The sequence below is a fragment of the Marmota marmota genome, unplaced genomic scaffold (assembly GCF_001458135.2).
Source record: "Marmota marmota marmota unplaced genomic scaffold, marMar, whole genome shotgun sequence".
Classification (NCBI taxonomy): Eukaryota; Metazoa; Chordata; class Mammalia; order Rodentia; family Sciuridae; genus Marmota; species Marmota marmota.
In genome coordinates, this window is record NW_026000048.1 from 12589690 (window position 1) to 12607877 (window position 18188).

An 18188-nucleotide genomic window follows, 5' to 3' on the forward strand; every position below is an offset into this window, starting at 1 on the left:
GCACAAGAATACACAGAGTGTCACTGGGATGAAAGGATATTCTGTTGGCACTGGCTAAAATGGAGGTAGTGTATGGTCCTGCTCCTGAATCTTTTTTTTTTTTTTCTTTTAGTTGTACACAATGCCTTTATTTTTATTTATTTATTTTTATGTGGTGCTGAGAATCAAACCCAGGGCCTTACACACACCAGGCAAGCACTCTACCGCTGAGCCACAACACCAGCCCCAGCTCCTGAATTTTAAAATGTTGTTTTTCCATGCTGTTCTGGACCTTTATGAGCAAGTAAAATCACAAATGGCCCAGCTCTTCAGATGTTTGCTGCCCTTTTTTTCTTCAAGTGGCATAGAAACAATAGCCACATATTTAACTCATTAAGGGCCCAATTCAGAAATGTCTCTGGGAAACAAGTATTTTTAAGAAGTAGCAACTTGGAGAGTAATACTGGCAGAGTACTAGATCACCCAAATGCAGGCTGGGATTGTGACTTGTCCCCATGCTAGACATTGCCTATGTATTATATATTAGTCTGAGAATTTAAAAATATAAATATACTTTCTCTAGACCAGTGGTTCTCAACCAGAGATTTTTGCACCCCATGGGACATTTGGCAATGCTAAAGACATTTTTGGTTACTATCAACTGGGGTGCCTTAGAGGGAGCCTTCAGTAGGTACAGATAGGGATGGTATTAAACATCCTATAATGCACCAGGCAGTCTAACTCCCCTCCCACCAACAAAGAATGATTTGCCCCAAGATGTCATGGGGCTGAGAAACTTTGCTCTAAAACCACACGAGATGTGTTTCAAATTTGGTTCAGGGGGATTATTTCTGCTGTTCTGCCTTCCAGGTAAAGTCAAAGTGGTCCAGGTAACGGCTAAAAGGTTTTACTGCATGCTCAAAATACACTGTGAGCTCTTTGAAAATTTTAAGTAGAAGGCGATTCTGAGCACTGTGATTGTGCTGGACATAAAGAGGCACCGCTGTAGGACACAAGGCTGTAGGCAGAGGTGGCACCTGCATTTGTTAAGAAACATCTGGTGCTCATTCTTACAGCATCAGCATTAAAGTCAGTGCTGACAACTCTTAGGAATTCCTTAGAAGTAACTGTTCAACTCTAGGGATGCCTATCAGTACATTATGGTCTATTGGAATTGCCATTGATCGGTTACATGAAGATACTTCAGCAATAAGGTAAAGAGTTTAAAAACAATGACAAGTAAGCAGAGCAGAACACAAAATTATATACGTTGAATAACTGAATGCAAGAGGAAAGGGAAGCAGAATGAGCAAGAGGGCTGCCCAAGGCAATGGGGAAATGGTTTTTCCTTTTAAGATTTCCTATGATATTAAAATGGTGAAGCTATTTAAAAATAAGTCAATACATCTTCTTTAAAGATTTCTCTTCTGCACGATTCAAAAAGTTACAGGAAGCAGCAATCCTGGGTGTGTGCATCCACTGCCCAGAATAATGGCCTGCTCAACTTCAGAACAATCAACCTTTGGACTAACCGTCCACGTGAATAATGATTAAATATATATCCCGGTATTCCTTACTTCCCAGTGAGAAAAACAAATATGGTTTTGAATTTTTATTTGTAACTTAAGCTATTCTTCAAAGGACATGAAGAAGTCTGCAAAAGGAAGATGTCCAAAGTGACATTAGTGACTCAAAGTCAGAATCTATACATAAAAGAACAAATTCTTAGATATATGCTTTTGTTTGTGGTACTGGGGACAGAATACAGGGGTGCTTTACCACCAAACTACATCTGCGGCCCTTTTTATCTTGAGACAGAGTCTTGCTAAGCTTCTTAGGGCCTTGCTAAATTGCTAAGGCTGGCCTTGCACTTGCAATCCTCCCACTTTAGCCTCCAGAGTCGCTGGGATTATATGTGTACACTACCACATCTAGCTAGATATATGTTACTTTTAAAATGGGAACAAAATGGTAACCTGGGGAATGAAAAATCCCAAATATAACACAATAATAGGGTGTCAAAGTATGGAACTCACCGGGAGTTATTATAATGACTATTACACGCTCGGGCCATTAGCACCACAATAATTGGTCGAAAGGCTTTTCCTTTTCCATCAAAGTAGTACTCAGACATTTCCTTAAGTTCTGTTGTAGATATGAGCAGTTCCTGAAATAAAGATTCTTTGCATCAATAAGACATTTTAATTGTACAATAAAGTCAACAGCATTTATTTTTACAAAACTTTGATTCAATTTCAGTATGTCTCCTTCAATTAAGAAAGTGAACACTCAGCTGGACAAGGCTTTGACACTGTATGGACACAAACCTGGATGCCCTGTGGGCTGGAACGCAAACGATGCCTGGCTCAGCCCCAACTGGTCTCCTGCACTGCTAACTGCCTCAGGGATAATATCAGATACCAGGATGCGGCAGCAGATTAGAGGGAGCACTGAGTGGCCCAGGAACTTTGGGCTAGTAACAGCTGGAGAGAGAAAGAAACAGGGGCTGGTAGGTAGCTTGGAAGATGGAGGAAAGAAGAGAATGTCAGGGGAGTGTGGGAGCCTATGAAGCAGGTAAGGGGCATGTGGATGCTGCATATCAAGAAAAGGAAGACAGACAAGATGGTGGGCAAAAAGAAGCAGACGTCAGAAAGTCTGGCTGGGCCTATATTTAGCAGAAGATATTTCAAAGGTTCATAAAGGAAGTATAAGGCATAGTTTGCCTAACTGCAAGCAGCTTCACATTGTGTTAGGGAGACATTTTAAAAATATGAACCATGTAATGGACAATACAGGAGTAACCTCAGCAATGCTGTACATGAAATACATTAAAAGTTCAGAGAAGAAGAGATTAATGAGGGTTAGAAAACCCAAATATTTCATGGAGGAGATAAGCTTTGACTTGGATTAGGACTAGTAGGGTTTTGATTTGTAAAGAGGAGAGAAGGCCTTCCAGATCTTCCATGGGTGTGTATCTGTCCTGCTCAAGGGTGCATTGGACTGAATCAGAGCTTATCTCCTGGAAACAGTAGGACCCAGGGTAATGCAATACTGTAGGCCTGTCACTAATTCATTAGATTACTGATTCAGTGCCAAACACTGTAATAAAGGCAAAGGTCAGAAAGATAAGCAAGACAGTCCTTGCCAACGAGGAGCCCAGGTTCTATTTATTTATTTATTTATTTATTAGAGAGAGAGAGAGAGAGAGAGAGAGAGAGAGAAAATTTTAATATTTATTTTTTAGTTTTTGGCGGACACAACATCTTTGTTTGTATGTGGTGCTGAGGATCGAACCCGGGCCGCACACATGCCAGGCGAGCGCGCTACTGCTTGAGCCACATCCCCAGCCTGAGCCCAGGTTCTAGATGGAGAGAAGTAAACCAGTAATAGTCATCAATACCTTACAATGTGATGAGTACTTTCATCAAGGTAAGCACCATCATTCTGGGAAAACACGGGGAGCCTCTGGCTCAGGCTGAGATAGGGAAGACAACAGCAAGAAAGGACATGAGATATGGGGGTGACCTGACCTGAGGGAGTGGGGACTGAAGGTAAGAAACAAACTAGAAGGGCATGTGGGGGAAGGAAAGGAACAACTTGAGAATCTTTCCTGCATTCCTAGGTGGTATTATCAGTGACCAGGGACACAAGGAGACAAAATAGTTTGTGAGGGAAAAGGAGAGTTTAAAAAATGTTAAGTTAGACTCAGTCATGGATACTTTTTTTTTTTTTTTTCTTCCAGCACTGCAAGGGAAAAAAAAGGGAGAACTGCTGGAAGACTGTGAGAACCTGTGGTTGGAAGTTTGGAGGATAAGTGGAGAACTTTGGGCCAGGAAGCTGACAAGGGGTACGTGAAGATTTCTGAGCACCATTTAATTTATTTTATTTTCCTATGGACACAGAGGCCAGGCAATGGTTTGGGCCATGGTTTACTCTGGCATGGGACACTATGAGAGGCCCAGAAGGACAGGCCTACCATAAATTAAAATCCATGCACTGGTCAGAATCTTAGAATTCACCTGAGGTCAGGATCCACTGAAAGTTTATAGGAAAAAGAGTTAAATGAAGAAAGCAATATTTAGGGTAGCTAATGATGATATTCAGAATTAGGAAAGATAGTCATAGGAATCACTGAGAGGTGATAGATATGAAAAGGAAAGGTTAGATAATTTACTACACATCTTTATGCTCCCTGTACCATTTTTTTTTTCAGTTTCTAAACTCTGAACTCTGCAATAATGCCTTTCTGAACAATAACATGTATTGCATCCTCCATATTTTTTTCTTAAAGAGAGAGAGAGTTTTTTTAATATTTATTTTTTTAGTTTTCGGTGGACACAACATCTTTATTTTATTTTTATGTGGTGCTGAGGATCGAACCCAGTGCCCCACGCATGCCAGGCGAGCACGCTACCGCTGAGCCACATCCCCAGCCCCTGCATCCTCCATATTGCCCAGAACTGGGTTGTAATGTGGATTTTGCTCAAGTAATATTTGAAGCCTGATGTACGCAAGTAAAAAGTTTGCAATGGCATTATACATATATGAAGACCTGCACTGTTTTTCAAAATTGTAAAACTACTAAGTTCCAGTAAACTAAAACATACTTCACAGCATAATCAAAAAAATTTACCTTTCTAATGTCCTCATACAGACCTTTCAAGTCCCTCCAACCAAGTTTAAAGGGATCGGTGTATTTCTCACCACTCTGTGTTTTACTACAACAGCACACTGCTGGTGTCATGTGATGAAACCTGGGAAAAGGAAACATGCACGCGACTTCACTTCAAATTAAGTATTATATGCATGTCTAGCAATAGATCATTTTTATAAACAGGACCTTGAGAATTGACAATAACAAAGAATAACTAAGCTATGTTCATTGTGTTCTGGGTTGAGTTAAAATTTTATTATATTTCTATTTTTTGAAAAGGCAGAAATCATGTAAAGCACTTAACTATCATTAAATTTGTTGTCTTAGTCAACCATAATTAAGTACAGAAATTTACTGGCAACATAGTATTTTTAGTAGTTCAATACGAATTATAAACTTACCGTGACATAGTATATACACTTGGAAAGGCAGACGTTAAACTCTTCAGAAGACTAAAACACGGCATCTAGAAAATAAAAGTGTCAAGAAATTTGTAAGAATCATATCCTGGAAAACTTGTTTATAGCACTACTGGATAATAACCGCCCCCAATAATTCATAATAAATATAATCTATATCTTTTTAAAAAATTTTTGTTTGTCAATGGACCCTTATTTTATTTATCTATGTGTGGTGCTGAGATTCGAAACCAATTCCTGACACATGCTAAACAAGTGCTCTACCACTGAGCCATAACCCCAGCCCCAATCTATATCTTTTAATCATCCACTTACAGGTAATTGGAAACTTTAGAAAAAGGACAATTTTAAAAGTTTCCTTTCCTTATTACAAAAGCCCAGTACTTTTACAAAAAATATAAATAAGAGCAGAAAATTTTTAAAAACCTATAAATTCTTAAAGGTCCCAAAAGTATCACCTGAGATGGCAAAAAGGTAAAAGATTTCAGTATTAAGGAAGGTATTTACATTTACATAAATTGTCTATTTTAAGTTATAATATATTTTGAAAATGACACTTCTGGATAAAAAATGTTAAAAAAAAGAAACCAAAAAAAACCAACAATGGGTTGCAGGTATAGTTCTGTGTTGGAGTTAACAATCAACCCAAGCAGCACATTCAATATTAACTTAATCAGAGATCTAAAAAAATTCTGAGGTAGTTACAAATATTACTTCTAATAATTACTGAGCACACTGTTATAGGCTAGAAATATTGTGATAGGCACGAGGGACTTAAGATATGGATTTTTTAGTCTTGAATTCAGGGATTTTAGCACTTTGAAGGCAAATGCCAATAATCCCAGTAGAGGCTAAGGCAGGAAGATTTTAAGTTCGAGGTCAATGTGGGCAACTTAGCAAGACCTTCACTCAACTTTTTTGTTCAGTCTTCATGGGTAATTAATTCATAGAATTTCAATTACTTTATTATGATACTTATAAATAGAACTTCTTAAAGAGGAGGATGGGCTAGGTAGCACACACTTGTAATCCCAGCAACTCAGGAGGCTGAGGCAAGAGTATTAAAAGTTTGAGGGGCTGGGGATGTGGCTCAAGCGGTAGCGCGCTCGCCTGGCATGCGTGCGGCCCGGGTTCGATACTCAGCACCACATACAGACAAAGATGTTGTGTCTGCCAAATACTAAAAAAAAATAAATATTAAAATTCTCTCTCTCTCTCCCTCTTTCTCACTCTCTCTCACTCTTTCTTAAAAAAAAAAAAGTTTGAGGTCAGTCTCGGGTACTTAGCGAGAACCTGTTTCAAAACATAAAAAGAACTGGGAATTTTTATAGAGGGGAAAAAAAAACCTGGGTTGAATGTTCAGTACCCAAAAGAAAAAAAGAAGAGGAGGCGGAACAACTATTCAGCTTGAGATTAACTTGGAGTTAAGGATTAAAATTACAGTTAATTCCTAACAATTGTTAATAGCATAGTGTTTGGGGGACAGAGCTTGATTCAAATCCCCAAATTTCCTGGCCATGTTACTTTGTGACACTTTTCTAATAAAAACCACCCATGGAGAGATGCTGAGATTAGAGAGTACAGTGTATGGATAGCACTTAGCTCAGAATCTAGTAGATAATATATTTATTTTTAAATGTTTTATGATGCTGGGATGAAACCCAGGGCCTCGTGCATGCTAAGTAAACCCTCTACCACTGAGCTACATCCCTAGCTCCACAAGAAACATTTAATACTGCATTTATTCCATCAAGTTGTGTTCTGCTTTAGGAGTACCTTACAGCAATGTTTTCCAAAGGGAGATTCAAAGTTCTCAGAAGAGCAATAAGGTATTAAAAGGAAGCTGCAAAACTACTGCTGAAGCACACTGCTAGTACTAATGACGGTTCTTTTCCATTCCCTCTCCATCACTTACTCTCTCTGAAAGTCAACCTTTCCTCTCATGAATTCACTTTTCTAAAATAAGAGAAAATGATTGATGAGAATCAAAGACACATTGACAAGTGATTTGGCATGATCAAATGCACACTGGCTTGTATCCCACTGCAAGATTTGTTAATAATATTTGTGGAGAGTAAGGAGAATATACAAACATTAAGAAGTAACAGCACTGTGTTGAAGAGCCAAATGTGGCTTAATTATTGTTGCTCTGTCCCTGAGATCCATTAGGCCCTGAAAGACTTGAAATAACCAAAGTACACGTGCCTGAAGTAGACACCTGAATGCTAATCTGTTAATTTATAGTGAGAAATATTATTTTCATATGAACCAGAAATACACAGGTTGGCATCATCGGTACTGTCCCTCCTTGTGGCCCAGGAGGTAAATATGGAAGCCATGAAGCTGATTCTCTTTTTATGGCTAACCCTGCTTAGTGAGCACAAAGTAATAAAAAGGTAAACTTCAAAGAAAGAAGTATTAGCCAGGCATGGTGGCACATGCCTATAATCCCAGCTATTCAGAAGGCTGAGGCAAGGAGATCAAATTGGGGGCTGGCCTCAGCAACTTAGTGAGATCTTGTCTTAAAAAATAAAAAGAAGGGGCTGGGGATGTGGCTCAAGCGGTAGCACGCTCGCCTGGCATGCGTGAGGCCCAGGTTCGATCCTCAGCACCACATACAATCAGTGTCCGCCGAAAACTGAAAAATAAATATTAAAAATTCTCAAAAAAAAAAAAAAAAGAAAAAAAATTAAGAAGTATCTAGTGGCATTACATGGTGTATACATCTATCTTCAAACAAGGTCATGGTCTTCAGAGCTAGAAAAATCTGAAGTCCAGGTAAGACAGCACTTACGTTCCCCTAAGAGTCTTCTCCCATTTTCTACACCCCATATATAGTATTCCTTTTTTACCTGTAGGTTGTCTTCAAGCCCAGTTGCCTTCCTTTTCCAAACATTTTTTTAGATAATGTGTGATATGCATCCACTTTGGTACAAAGTAGACATTTGTGAATGCTACATATTTCATGCTAGTAAATAAATGGTGTTTGATGAGTACATGGATAAATGAAATGTACCAAATCTGAATACAAACTGAATCCTAAATTCAAATAAAAAGTGGTGGGGGGACTGGGGACGTGGCTCAAGTGGTAATGCATTGGCCTGGCATGCATGGGGTGCTGGGTTCAATCCTCAGCACCACATAAAAATAAAAAAAATATATGGATGTGTGTTCACTGAAAAGTAAATATTAAAAAACTCTCTCTTTCTCCCTTCTCTCTCTCTCCTTAAAAAAAAAAAAAAGTGGTGGGGACTTTGCAAATGCAAGGTGAACACTTGTACAATTACTGGGTGACTGGATAAGTCTTTAAAAAGTCAGTGCCTAGATATGCTTACAGTATGGGCCTAAGTGGTGGCACCCTGAGAATGAGTCACTACAAAGTGATTGACAGAGCCATAAGAACAGGTTTATAACTCCTAAATTGACCAGAATATTAAAAAAAAAAAGAAAGAAAGAAATTGGACCCAACGCAGCAGGAATCATCTTATTGCTGAGACTCTGGCTTTACTTCAAGAAGCTGCCATGAGATTTCAAAGACTCAAAGTTCTCTCTCCTTCTAAAGTCCTTCTAGCTCCATGCAGATGTGCGCTTCCAGCGAAGCCCTTACCTATGGAACCACTTAAGTTCAGGCCCAGACAGCATCAAACTTGCCTGCTCCCTAAGACCCTTTCCATGCAACTACTCCAAGGTCAATTTGATCCTCTATCTTGGAGAATGAGATAGGAATCCCTTTTGCTTTAAAAAGGTCTGTCCTCCTGGAGCCGGTTCTAAGGCGCAAAGGGATTGAGGCCACTGTCCTCCAGGAATTTCCTCTTCGTCCACACCACAGACAATCTGATGGCTCCTGAGTCTCCCGGGGTGGGGGGGCAGGCTCCTCACCACTTGACCCCCACTCCCCAACCAACCGGTTGTCACAGCTCCCGGGTCCCGGGACACCCCTACCTCAAGCGAACACACAGCTCGGTCCCACCAGGGAAGCCCGCTACCCCGGTGTCCCACTCCAGGGCGACCCCGGGCCCCTGGCCTCGGCGCACGTGCTCCTCGTTCCCATTCATTCCGCAGCGCCGCTGTCATTGGCGCCGTGACCTCTGCGCCCGATTGGGACACGCGCCTCCCGGCCTCACCCTGTCTCTTATACNGGCTGTCCGCGGCCGGACAGCCGGCGGGGAAGGCCAGGCGTCCTGGGGAGGAGGCGGCCAGCCCTGGGGCCACCAAGCCTGGCCTCCTGCGGGACGAGCACTGTGTTCCCATCCCTTCCCCGGAGCCGCTCGGGAGACGGCCGGTCACTCCAAAATGTACCTTTGGTGGCCCAGCTGTTGGCAAGAAATAGCACAGTGCTCCGGACTCGGCAGCCACGAAAGTCTCGCTCTGCGTATTTTGGCAGAAATATGATTCAGAGCACAGGGTTCTGGTTCTGTGGCCTACCCCGGAGACCACAGTTCCCCCTTCTGCTTCTCTTGAGGGTGACCTGCCACGCTGTCGTGGGTTGCCTTTTACAATCTGCTGCAGAAGGAAGTGTCGACCTTCTGCCACTTTCCAGTAACAAGTCCAACCACGTTCAGGGCTACTGTGAAACAGAAGCTAAATTGGCCCTCTCTCTCGACTTTTGGACTCTCTCCTCTGAAAATCTAATAGGTATAGTTTGACATCTTGCTCACATCTGGATATATCGAGTCCCGCGCTTGCGGGTACTGAGGCTGCATACTTTTAAAACATATTTGGTAATGTCAAAATTTACTTGTATCCAGCTCAGGAAGTACTGAGAATGCACGGGACTGGGGCCTAAAGATCTACTTTCCTTAGCTCTATTGTCAGATCTGTTCTGCTGTTGAGGCAGCATGTTAATAACAGAAATCTGATACAATTAAACATTCAAACACAGCGTCAAAAGAGAAAGTGTAAGCATCCAGGATACTGAAAAGAAATGCTTTCCTCAAAGTTCACTGTTGGGAAGAAATAGACCAGTAAAATAGGTAATTGCAATTCTCTGATATGTATTTTTTTTTCTTACTCTGAAAAACACTTGCATGAAAGAGTGTAATAGCCCTAGAGCTGAGCACATTAATTTTATATTTATCTTAAAAGTAAAAAAAAAAAATACTGAATAAAAATATTATAGAAAGGAACCTATCAAAATAAACCAATTTTGTCTCATTTTCCCCCAGTCTTGAAGAATAGTGTATAAAAACATGTAAAGTGCTTTACAAGTAAAAATTGTTAATATGCACATATGGCTTATCTTGATGGAGATTAAGTTTATGTTAAACATCCGACAGGCATAATTTACCAAAGTCAAGTGTAGTTTCACATGCTTTTATTGTACTTGGAAATCCTTTATTAATATACTATCATTTGCCCTTTTTTACAGGTAAGGAAAGTTGCAGAGGAATTAAACTACTGTTGGCAAGTGTAGTACTCCACAATTCTGCCAGGCCATTTGCATTTAGAGATTGCTTGGCCAGATTATAACAAAAGTCCTCGCTATTAAGATGTTGTAATACCGCAAGGCTAAGTAAGGAAAACAGTTATAATTCATTAAGGCTTCCAACATTATTGTATGGCTCAACTCTTGAGGAACCACCACCTACCAATAGGACATGTAGAATTCAAAGGTAGTTCTGGTAGTTCCTTTGGCCCAACTAAGCCAACCATCAGTTTTGGTGGTCAAAAACTGAGCTGTGCAGGTAACTGCTAAAGAACAGACTTACATTGTGCAGAAATAATTTCTGTTTTTTGTTTGTTTGTTTGTTTGTTTTGTTTTTTTTAACTGAGGCAAATGAAACTACCAGTACTTATGGATAAAAATGGATGAAGTGTTTCGTTGAAAGTATTTTCAAAGTTGTCATTTTAATGTTGGAACATTGGCTACACTTCAAGTCATTTTCTTGCCATATTAATGGCACTGTTCAAAACATTACCTAAGGCAGGTTTTATGACAAGGAGGGATTATAAACATAATACTGTGTGTTACCATTTTTTTTGTTTTGTTTTGTTTTGTTTGGTTTGGTACCAGGGATTGAACTCAGGGGGACTTAACCACTGAGCCACATTTCCAGCCCTTTCTTGTATTTTGTTTAGAGACAGGGTCTCCCTGAGTTGCCTCATGCCTCACTAAATTGCTGAGGCTGACTTTGAGATCCTCCTGCCGTAGCGTCCCAAGCTGCTGGGATTATAGGCGGGTACCATGTTGCCCAGCTGTTACCATGTTTTGATATATAGTACTGCATAAAACATCTCTTCCAGATGTTATTAGATAAAAGATCAATGGACTATCAACATGATTCTGGCAAGAGTATTTATTGAGAGAAAAAGTTCAAACAATTACACTGAAAGATTAGCAGATTGTTTTCCTCTGTGCCAGGTCCAAACCCAGAGCCTCTGCATGCTAGGCAAGTGCTGTACCATCCCCAGCCCTTCTCTGAGATTTTCAGTATGACAGATTATTCTATTTAAGTGTCACAGAGTGAGAGATCAGACTTCACTGTTCTATGGCCAGTGGTCACCTTGTCAAAATGTGCTCTATTTGGTACATATCATAACTGCTAATAGATCATTATATGTTGCTCATGCTTTATTAATATGTTAATGCATCATAAAGGAGAGTGCATTAATTATATGATTTAGTCAATTCACACTCAGGTTCTTCTGAAGGAAGAAAATAGACTGTTGAATTTTCTACTCTTGATTGTCAGGTTTTCTGAGATTATCTGTTTTTTTTGTGCGTGTTGGGGATTGAGCTACATCTCAGCTCCAAATCAACCATTTTTTGGTTAACTACCACTTGCTCCCCCATAAGTCAACATGTACTTAAAGAAAAAATATAAAGAACTAACTCTGGGCCCTATTTTCCTGACTTTATTGCTCATGTGAGGAAGACAGAAACATTATTACTCTTATTGTTGTTACAAGAAGCATGTACTTCAGCTAGGCTTGGATGGAATAAATTGGAGTTATTCCAAACAGTTGAGCAAATTGTTCTTACACCACTCTTCTCTACTGATTTGAAATATCCTTTTCTCTATATAAGAAATCCTTTTTATTCTGTTCACTTTTTTAAAATTTGTATATAGGAAATTCTATTATAACATTTTCTCTATATAGGAAATTCTGTTATAACTTTGGGTTGTTTTTGTGCTTTTTATTTGAGTTCCATTGATCTTTGTTTTTATTTTTTGGACAAAAATACTTTTAGAATTAAAAAAAAATTTTTTTTTTTAGTTGTAGATGGACAAAATACCTTTATGTATTTATTTCTATATGGTGCTGAGGATTGAACTCACATACAAGGCAAGCGCTCTACCACTGAGCTATGGCCCCAGCCCTAGAATATTTAATATGATAAGCAAACTAATTTCTCTTACTTAAAAACATCTCTCCTGTTTCTTTTTCCAGGCTTGCAATTTATCTGCTTCTTCTTCTTCTTCTTCTTCAAAAAAACTCCTACTATAAATTTTATTAGATTCCTATTTGTTTATTAAATAATTTGGTGACACATTTTGACTATAAGCTCTATCTGGAAACATTGATTTTTGTGCCCCTTAGTCTGATTGATTAATTGATTGATTGATTTATTTCATTGTGGTACTGAAGACTGAATCCAGGGCCTGGTACATGCTAGACAAGTAATGTACTGCTGAGCTATACCCCCTTTTCTTATGACTTTATTAACATGCTAACTCTCTTCTTCTCTTTTTTGTTTTAATTGCTTTGGATTAGGAAAACAGATGAAGAATTTAAGAATTTTTCTAAAACAAGAATAAATACATTCTTGAGTATCCAAAGCAAGTTCAAAGCTCTCTTCCTTCACAGCTTCTTAAGTGTAGTACATGTGCTTTACTGCATGAACTTTATGAAACAGTTTGTCAGTTGCTTTTAGGAGCAATTTTAAACTTTTATCCTTCTGAGCAGGCATAAATCAAATGTTTCAGGGTTTATAGTGGGATCCAGAGCAAGTTTGTACATTTAGTAAACCATGTGTTGCCTGATGTATATATATATGTGTGTGTGTGTGTGTGTGTGTGTGTGTGTGTGTGTGTGTGTGTGTTTCTTTTGATTATTGTGAGTTTCCTAAGGACAGAATTCATATGATTAAGTGTATAATATATTTTGGTTATTTTGAGTTGACTAATGTAGTAATGCCACTCACCTTCATTTTATTTATTTTTATTACTTATAAACATGTTGTACATCCTTCTTGTCTCCCAAAATGAAAATCTTTATAGACTGTCTAGAATATGTGTCTTGTTTTAAACATTTTCCACTTCCCATCTTCTTGGACAGATCCATATATAGGTTGAGCATCCCTTATCTGAAATGTTTGGGACTAGGAGTAGTTCAGATTTTATAATTTTTTTCAGCTCTTAGAATGTTTGCATGTTCATGATGAAATACCTTTGGGATGGGACCCAAATCTAAATGCAAAATTCATTTATGTTTCATATGCCCTCATACGTGTTGTCTGAGACAATTCTATAAATATTTTTAGTGTGCCTGCATTTTAATTGTGACTGTCCCATGAGATCAGATCTGGAATCATCTTGTAGCATCATGTAGGTGCTCAGAAAGTTTAGGATTTTGGATCTTCAGATTAGGGATGCTTACCCTGTACATAACGAGAATATTGGATAATGTTGAAAATGATAAAATAGTCTTCTGAATAAAAATATGAAGAAAATAGTGGTTTAAGTAGGCATTTTGAAGAACCATAGTTTTTCAAAAGAATATTAATGCTGTATATGCAACAAATGAGAACAATAAGAAGGGTTTTGTTTTGTTTTGTTTTGATAGCTGTGTTGCCAGTTGATCCTGTTCAGGAAAATTATGTTTGTAAAGTGAAAAACTGTATTTTTTCAATTGCCTTCCCTACTCCTTTCAAATCAAGAGTACTTCTTGCAGCAGTCTCAAAGGTTAGGCTTTATTTTTGTCTTACCACAAATACTTAGCTCACTAAAACATTTGTCTAAGAAAGTCTAAAAATTGTTCCGAGTTTTTATTGTTAATCTATTGATAACTTTTTATATTTAAAGCTCAGAAACCTGGAAAACATCATTCTTAGAGCTCACTTTTCAATACTTGTTCCTGGAGCATAGTATTCAGCTTCATCCTGAAGTTATCTTACAAGAAAGATATGCGTTTGTGGAAAAGAGGAAAATGAGTTAAATTTTTATTCTACATAACTTTTAGAAATTATCTCTAATAACAAATTCTAAATTGTTCTCTCATGATACAAATGTATTTGATATCAAAATAGGGCATTTACTTTTTTCTAGTTCTTTGAAAGAATACGTGCTAGGAAAAATATTATTTTTTTGATGCATCACAGGAAATCCATGAAAATTTTAGAACTGTCTCATAGAACTAATTTTCTGCAAATAGCATAAATAATCATAGAAAGTCTGGTATATCTCTTATAAAATGTAATGTATTTTTAGAAGAAGTCTATTCTTGTAATTTTCTTCTATTAGGTCTCTTTTCTTAAAAATTATTCAAAGATTACTTAGGTTTGTAAGAAGACTTTTTTTCTCTGCCTCAGGAAGTTCTAGAAGATATTTTGGATCTTGATTTATCTGTATCAGAAACGGATGATTTTATCCAGCTTGTAAGTGGTGGAAAGATAGTATCTGGATCTGTTCCATTGGCTCACCGATATGGTGGCCACCAGGTAAGAATACAACATCATTTCCTGTATGTAAATAGAAACATTTGGTTGAAATGCTATAAGTTATTTTAAATTATTTTCTCTAATATTATGATATTGAGGGTTCAACAAGATGTTTGTAGAAGAATGTCATCGTAAGATGTATATGTTGGGGCTGGGGTTGGGCTCAGTGGTAGATCCCTTTCCTAGAACATAGGAGGCACTGGGTTTGATCTTCAGCACCACATAAAAATAAATAAATAAAATAAAGGTGTTGTGTCCACAATTAAAAATTAAAAAATTAGGGCTGGGGTTGTGGCTCAGTGGTAGAGCGCTTGCCTTGCACGTGCGAGATCCTGGGTTCGATCCTCAGCACCACATAAAAATGAATAAATAAATAAACAAATGAAATAAAGCTGTTGTGTCCAACTACAACTAAAAAAAAAAATAAAGAAAAATTTAAAAATTAAAAAAGATGCATATGTCATAAGCGAAAAACCTGAATACATAACCAAAGAATATAAAGAGAAAGCAAACAAGTATACGAAAAGATATTCAATGTCATATCATTAGGGACTTGCAAATTGGAACGAGATACCACTCCACACTTATTAGAATGGCAAAAAAAAAAAAATGCTAGTGAGGATGTGAAACAATAAAGACTCTCATTCATTGCTGTGGGAATGCAAAATAGTACAGTGACTTTAGAAGATAGCTTAGTAGTTTCTTTAAAAAGCTAAATTTACTTCTACCATATGATACAGCAGTTGTACTCCTTGGCATTTGAGTTGAAATGTGTTTAACTTTAGGTCCACACAAAAACATGCACATAGATTGCATAGTAGCTCTATTCATAATTGCTTAAACTTGGAAGCAACCCAGTTTTCCTTTAATAGATGAATGGATAAATAATCTATATTGCGTCCTCACAATGAAATAGTATTCTGCATTAAAAGGCATGGGGATGGGGATGGGGATGTGGCTCAAGTGGTAACGTGCTTGCCTGGCATGCGCGGGGCACTGGGTTCGATCCTCAGCACCACATAAAATAAAGATGTTGTGTCCACCGAAAATTGAAAAATAAATATTAAAAAATTCTCTCTCTCTCTCTTATCTCTCTCTCTCTCTCTCTTTAAAAAAAATAAGGCATGGGGAAACTTAAATGCATATTACTAAGTGAGCAAAGCCTATCTGAAAAAGTTATGCTCTCTATGATTCCAACTTTATGACACTCTGGAAAAGGCAAAATTATGGAGATAGTAAAAAGATTAGTGGTTGACGGGTTAGGAGGAGGAAGGGATGAATAAGCAGAGCATGAAGGACTATTAAATCAATTGAATTATTATTTGTGATATTATAAATGGTGGCTACACATCATTACAGATTTGTCCAAACCCATGGAAAATATGGCACCAAGAATGAATTCTAAACTATGGACTTTGGACAATAGTGAGATGCCAATGTGTATCATTGTGGTGGAGGATGTTGGTAATAGAGAGGATACACATGGAGTGTGTATGGAAAAGCCCTGTACTTTCCTAATTTTGCTGTCAGACTAAAATTTCTCTGAAAAATAAAGTATTTTAAAAGGGGGATTATGGGAGAGAAGCTAGAGCCTGACCTTTTTAAATAGGGGGTGGAGGATAGTTCAGTGGTAGGTTGCCTAGCATTTGCCAGGACCTGGGTCTGATTCCTAGTATCACAAAAACAAACAAACAGAAAAACTTAAAAAACGAAGCTTTAAAAAATGGAATTGAGAAAACTGGGGCAGCACAAATATAAAATTCACATGAATTTTTGCTAGAGAACTTGGTGCAATATTGGCAAGGGATTTAAGCAAAGCCAAGTAGCACAATGTGTCAGTATAAAAGTCTCAGGAGGACAAACATTATGATTTTGCCAGAGTAGCTGTAAATCAAAGTTGTAGAACTGCTAGAAAGACAATAAATAAGGAAATAAAGATTCATTGGAGGGTGTAATAGATGCTGTAGCAATAAGGAGATAATTAAGGCACACTGTAACAATGAAGCAAGATGTTGAGACAAGTTCAGGGCATGGTGTCTAAATAAGAACAGATAAAAAAATGCAGGACCAGTTGTTGAAATTTCTGTCATTTTCTGCAGGCTAAACAGAATGAAACGCTGCCTGTTTATTTAGGGGCTATTTTTGTAATGATGATTTTAATTAGGGAATAATTTTTAGAATCAGCAGTAACGTATAACAGTAATAGTGTAAGGATTAAATTAGGAAATTATGAAAAGTGCTTACATATGAACTTTTGGTACAGTAGTTATGAGATCAAGCTCTGGTATATTGGGTTAGTGAATTCCTTTCTTCTTCAAAGGCTCAGAAACTAAGAAGCAAGGTAACTGAAACCATTAGGATTGGAAAGGATTTTTTTTTAAATTTATATTTTAGTTATAGTTTGACACAATACCTTTATTTTTTAAATTTATTTTTATGCAGTGCTGAGGATCGAACCCAGGACTCACAGGTACTAAGAAAGCACTCTACTGCTGAGCCACAACCCCAGCCCAGAATTGGAGAGGATTTTGAGAGTCATCTGTGATAGACTTGCACCTCAGTTTTTTGATCTTGAAAGATCATTCCAGAAGCTGGGAGAAGTGGGCCAGCAAAGAAATCTGCCAAATTTAGTATGTCTACCATTTTGTAGACATACTACAGGGTTTGTTATTTTGTTTTCAAGGAATAACAGTGTTTTACTAAACTGTGTTTCTCAGTTGAGAAACTTCTGCACTAAATGATCCTTTGGTCTTTTCTAGCACTCAATGCAGAAATGTCAAGGTTCAAAAAGTAATCTTGTACAGATGAAATTTATTTGAAATTGTCTTATACCATTGCTCACATATATTGCCAAAGTACAAAAACAAAACTCAAGTTCTGTGGAGTTTCATTAAAGCATTCTTTTTGTGGGTTTTTCTTTTTTGTAGTATAATAGGTGGACTAGTAAATTAAACTTTTATCAATTTCATGTTAATGTTATAGATATTTGTTTATGTCTTTGCCACTCTGAACTTAGTTCAAATTTATTTCTCTTTTATTGATGGAAAACTAACTTCCTGGTATCCTGATTTCCTTCCTAGCACTGAATTAATAATTTTTTGTCCTTTCCACTCATGGAGTGGAATATACTTAAGTATCGTTCACTTTGGAACCTTTCCAGATAATGGTGAGAGCCTCTCAGACTTATAGTCTTAATGGATACTCAAATTTTGTGGTGGTCTCTTCCTGGTGAGGATGACAAAATACTAGATGGATTTTTCTCAATTCTGGAACTTTAAGTATCATTTAAATATTCCATAGCTGTTTTTAGAACTCCCTGTGTGTGCTGGGAACTGTAATAGTGAATGAAATCTGTCTCTTTCCCTCAAATGGCTAGTAGTTTAGGGAAGATGATAGATAAATAACACACTTCAGGAACATCAAGGTAGTGATTCAGGCGAGTATAGGAGATACGGGAGCTTATAGGACCACTCTC

At 37.8% G+C, this 18188-nt stretch overlaps 2 protein-coding genes and 1 non-coding gene across 5 annotated transcripts in view; 1 reads left to right on the forward strand and 2 right to left on the reverse strand.

Moving 5' to 3' along the window:
• Positions 1-9474, reverse strand: part of Pdss1 (decaprenyl diphosphate synthase subunit 1) — a 35864-nt gene extending 26390 nt beyond the window's left edge. Inside the window, exons 1-4 of one of the 3 annotated variants that reach the window (XM_015495222.2) lie at positions 9352-9474; positions 5035-5099; positions 4613-4733; positions 2016-2146 (exon numbers count right to left, since the gene is read on the reverse strand). In XM_015495222.2, the coding sequence (XP_015350708.1) occupies positions 2016-2146; positions 4613-4733; positions 5035-5099 (317 nt within the window). In that variant the 5' untranslated portion in view covers positions 9352-9474. Of the gene's footprint in view, positions 1-2015; positions 2149-4612; positions 4734-5034; positions 5100-8994; positions 9142-9351 lie in introns of those variants that run through there. The other 2 variants (XM_048812675.1, XM_048812676.1) reach the window with 2 other exon arrangements.
• On the reverse strand, positions 3846-3974 carry LOC125619597. Its single transcript, XR_007351137.1, has one exon. It is a non-coding gene; the product is annotated as a small nucleolar RNA SNORA42/SNORA80 family (small nucleolar RNA).
• The window catches only part of LOC107150245 (protein adenylyltransferase SelO-like), a 43551-nt gene continuing 34545 nt past the window's right edge, over positions 9183-18188 (forward strand). Inside the window, exons 1-3 of the mRNA XM_048812755.1 lie at positions 9183-9687; positions 13840-13958; positions 14585-14713. Of these exons, the coding sequence (XP_048668712.1) occupies positions 9441-9687; positions 13840-13958; positions 14585-14713 (495 nt within the window). The 5' untranslated portion in view covers positions 9183-9440. The remainder of the gene's footprint in view (positions 9688-13839; positions 13959-14584; positions 14714-18188) is intronic.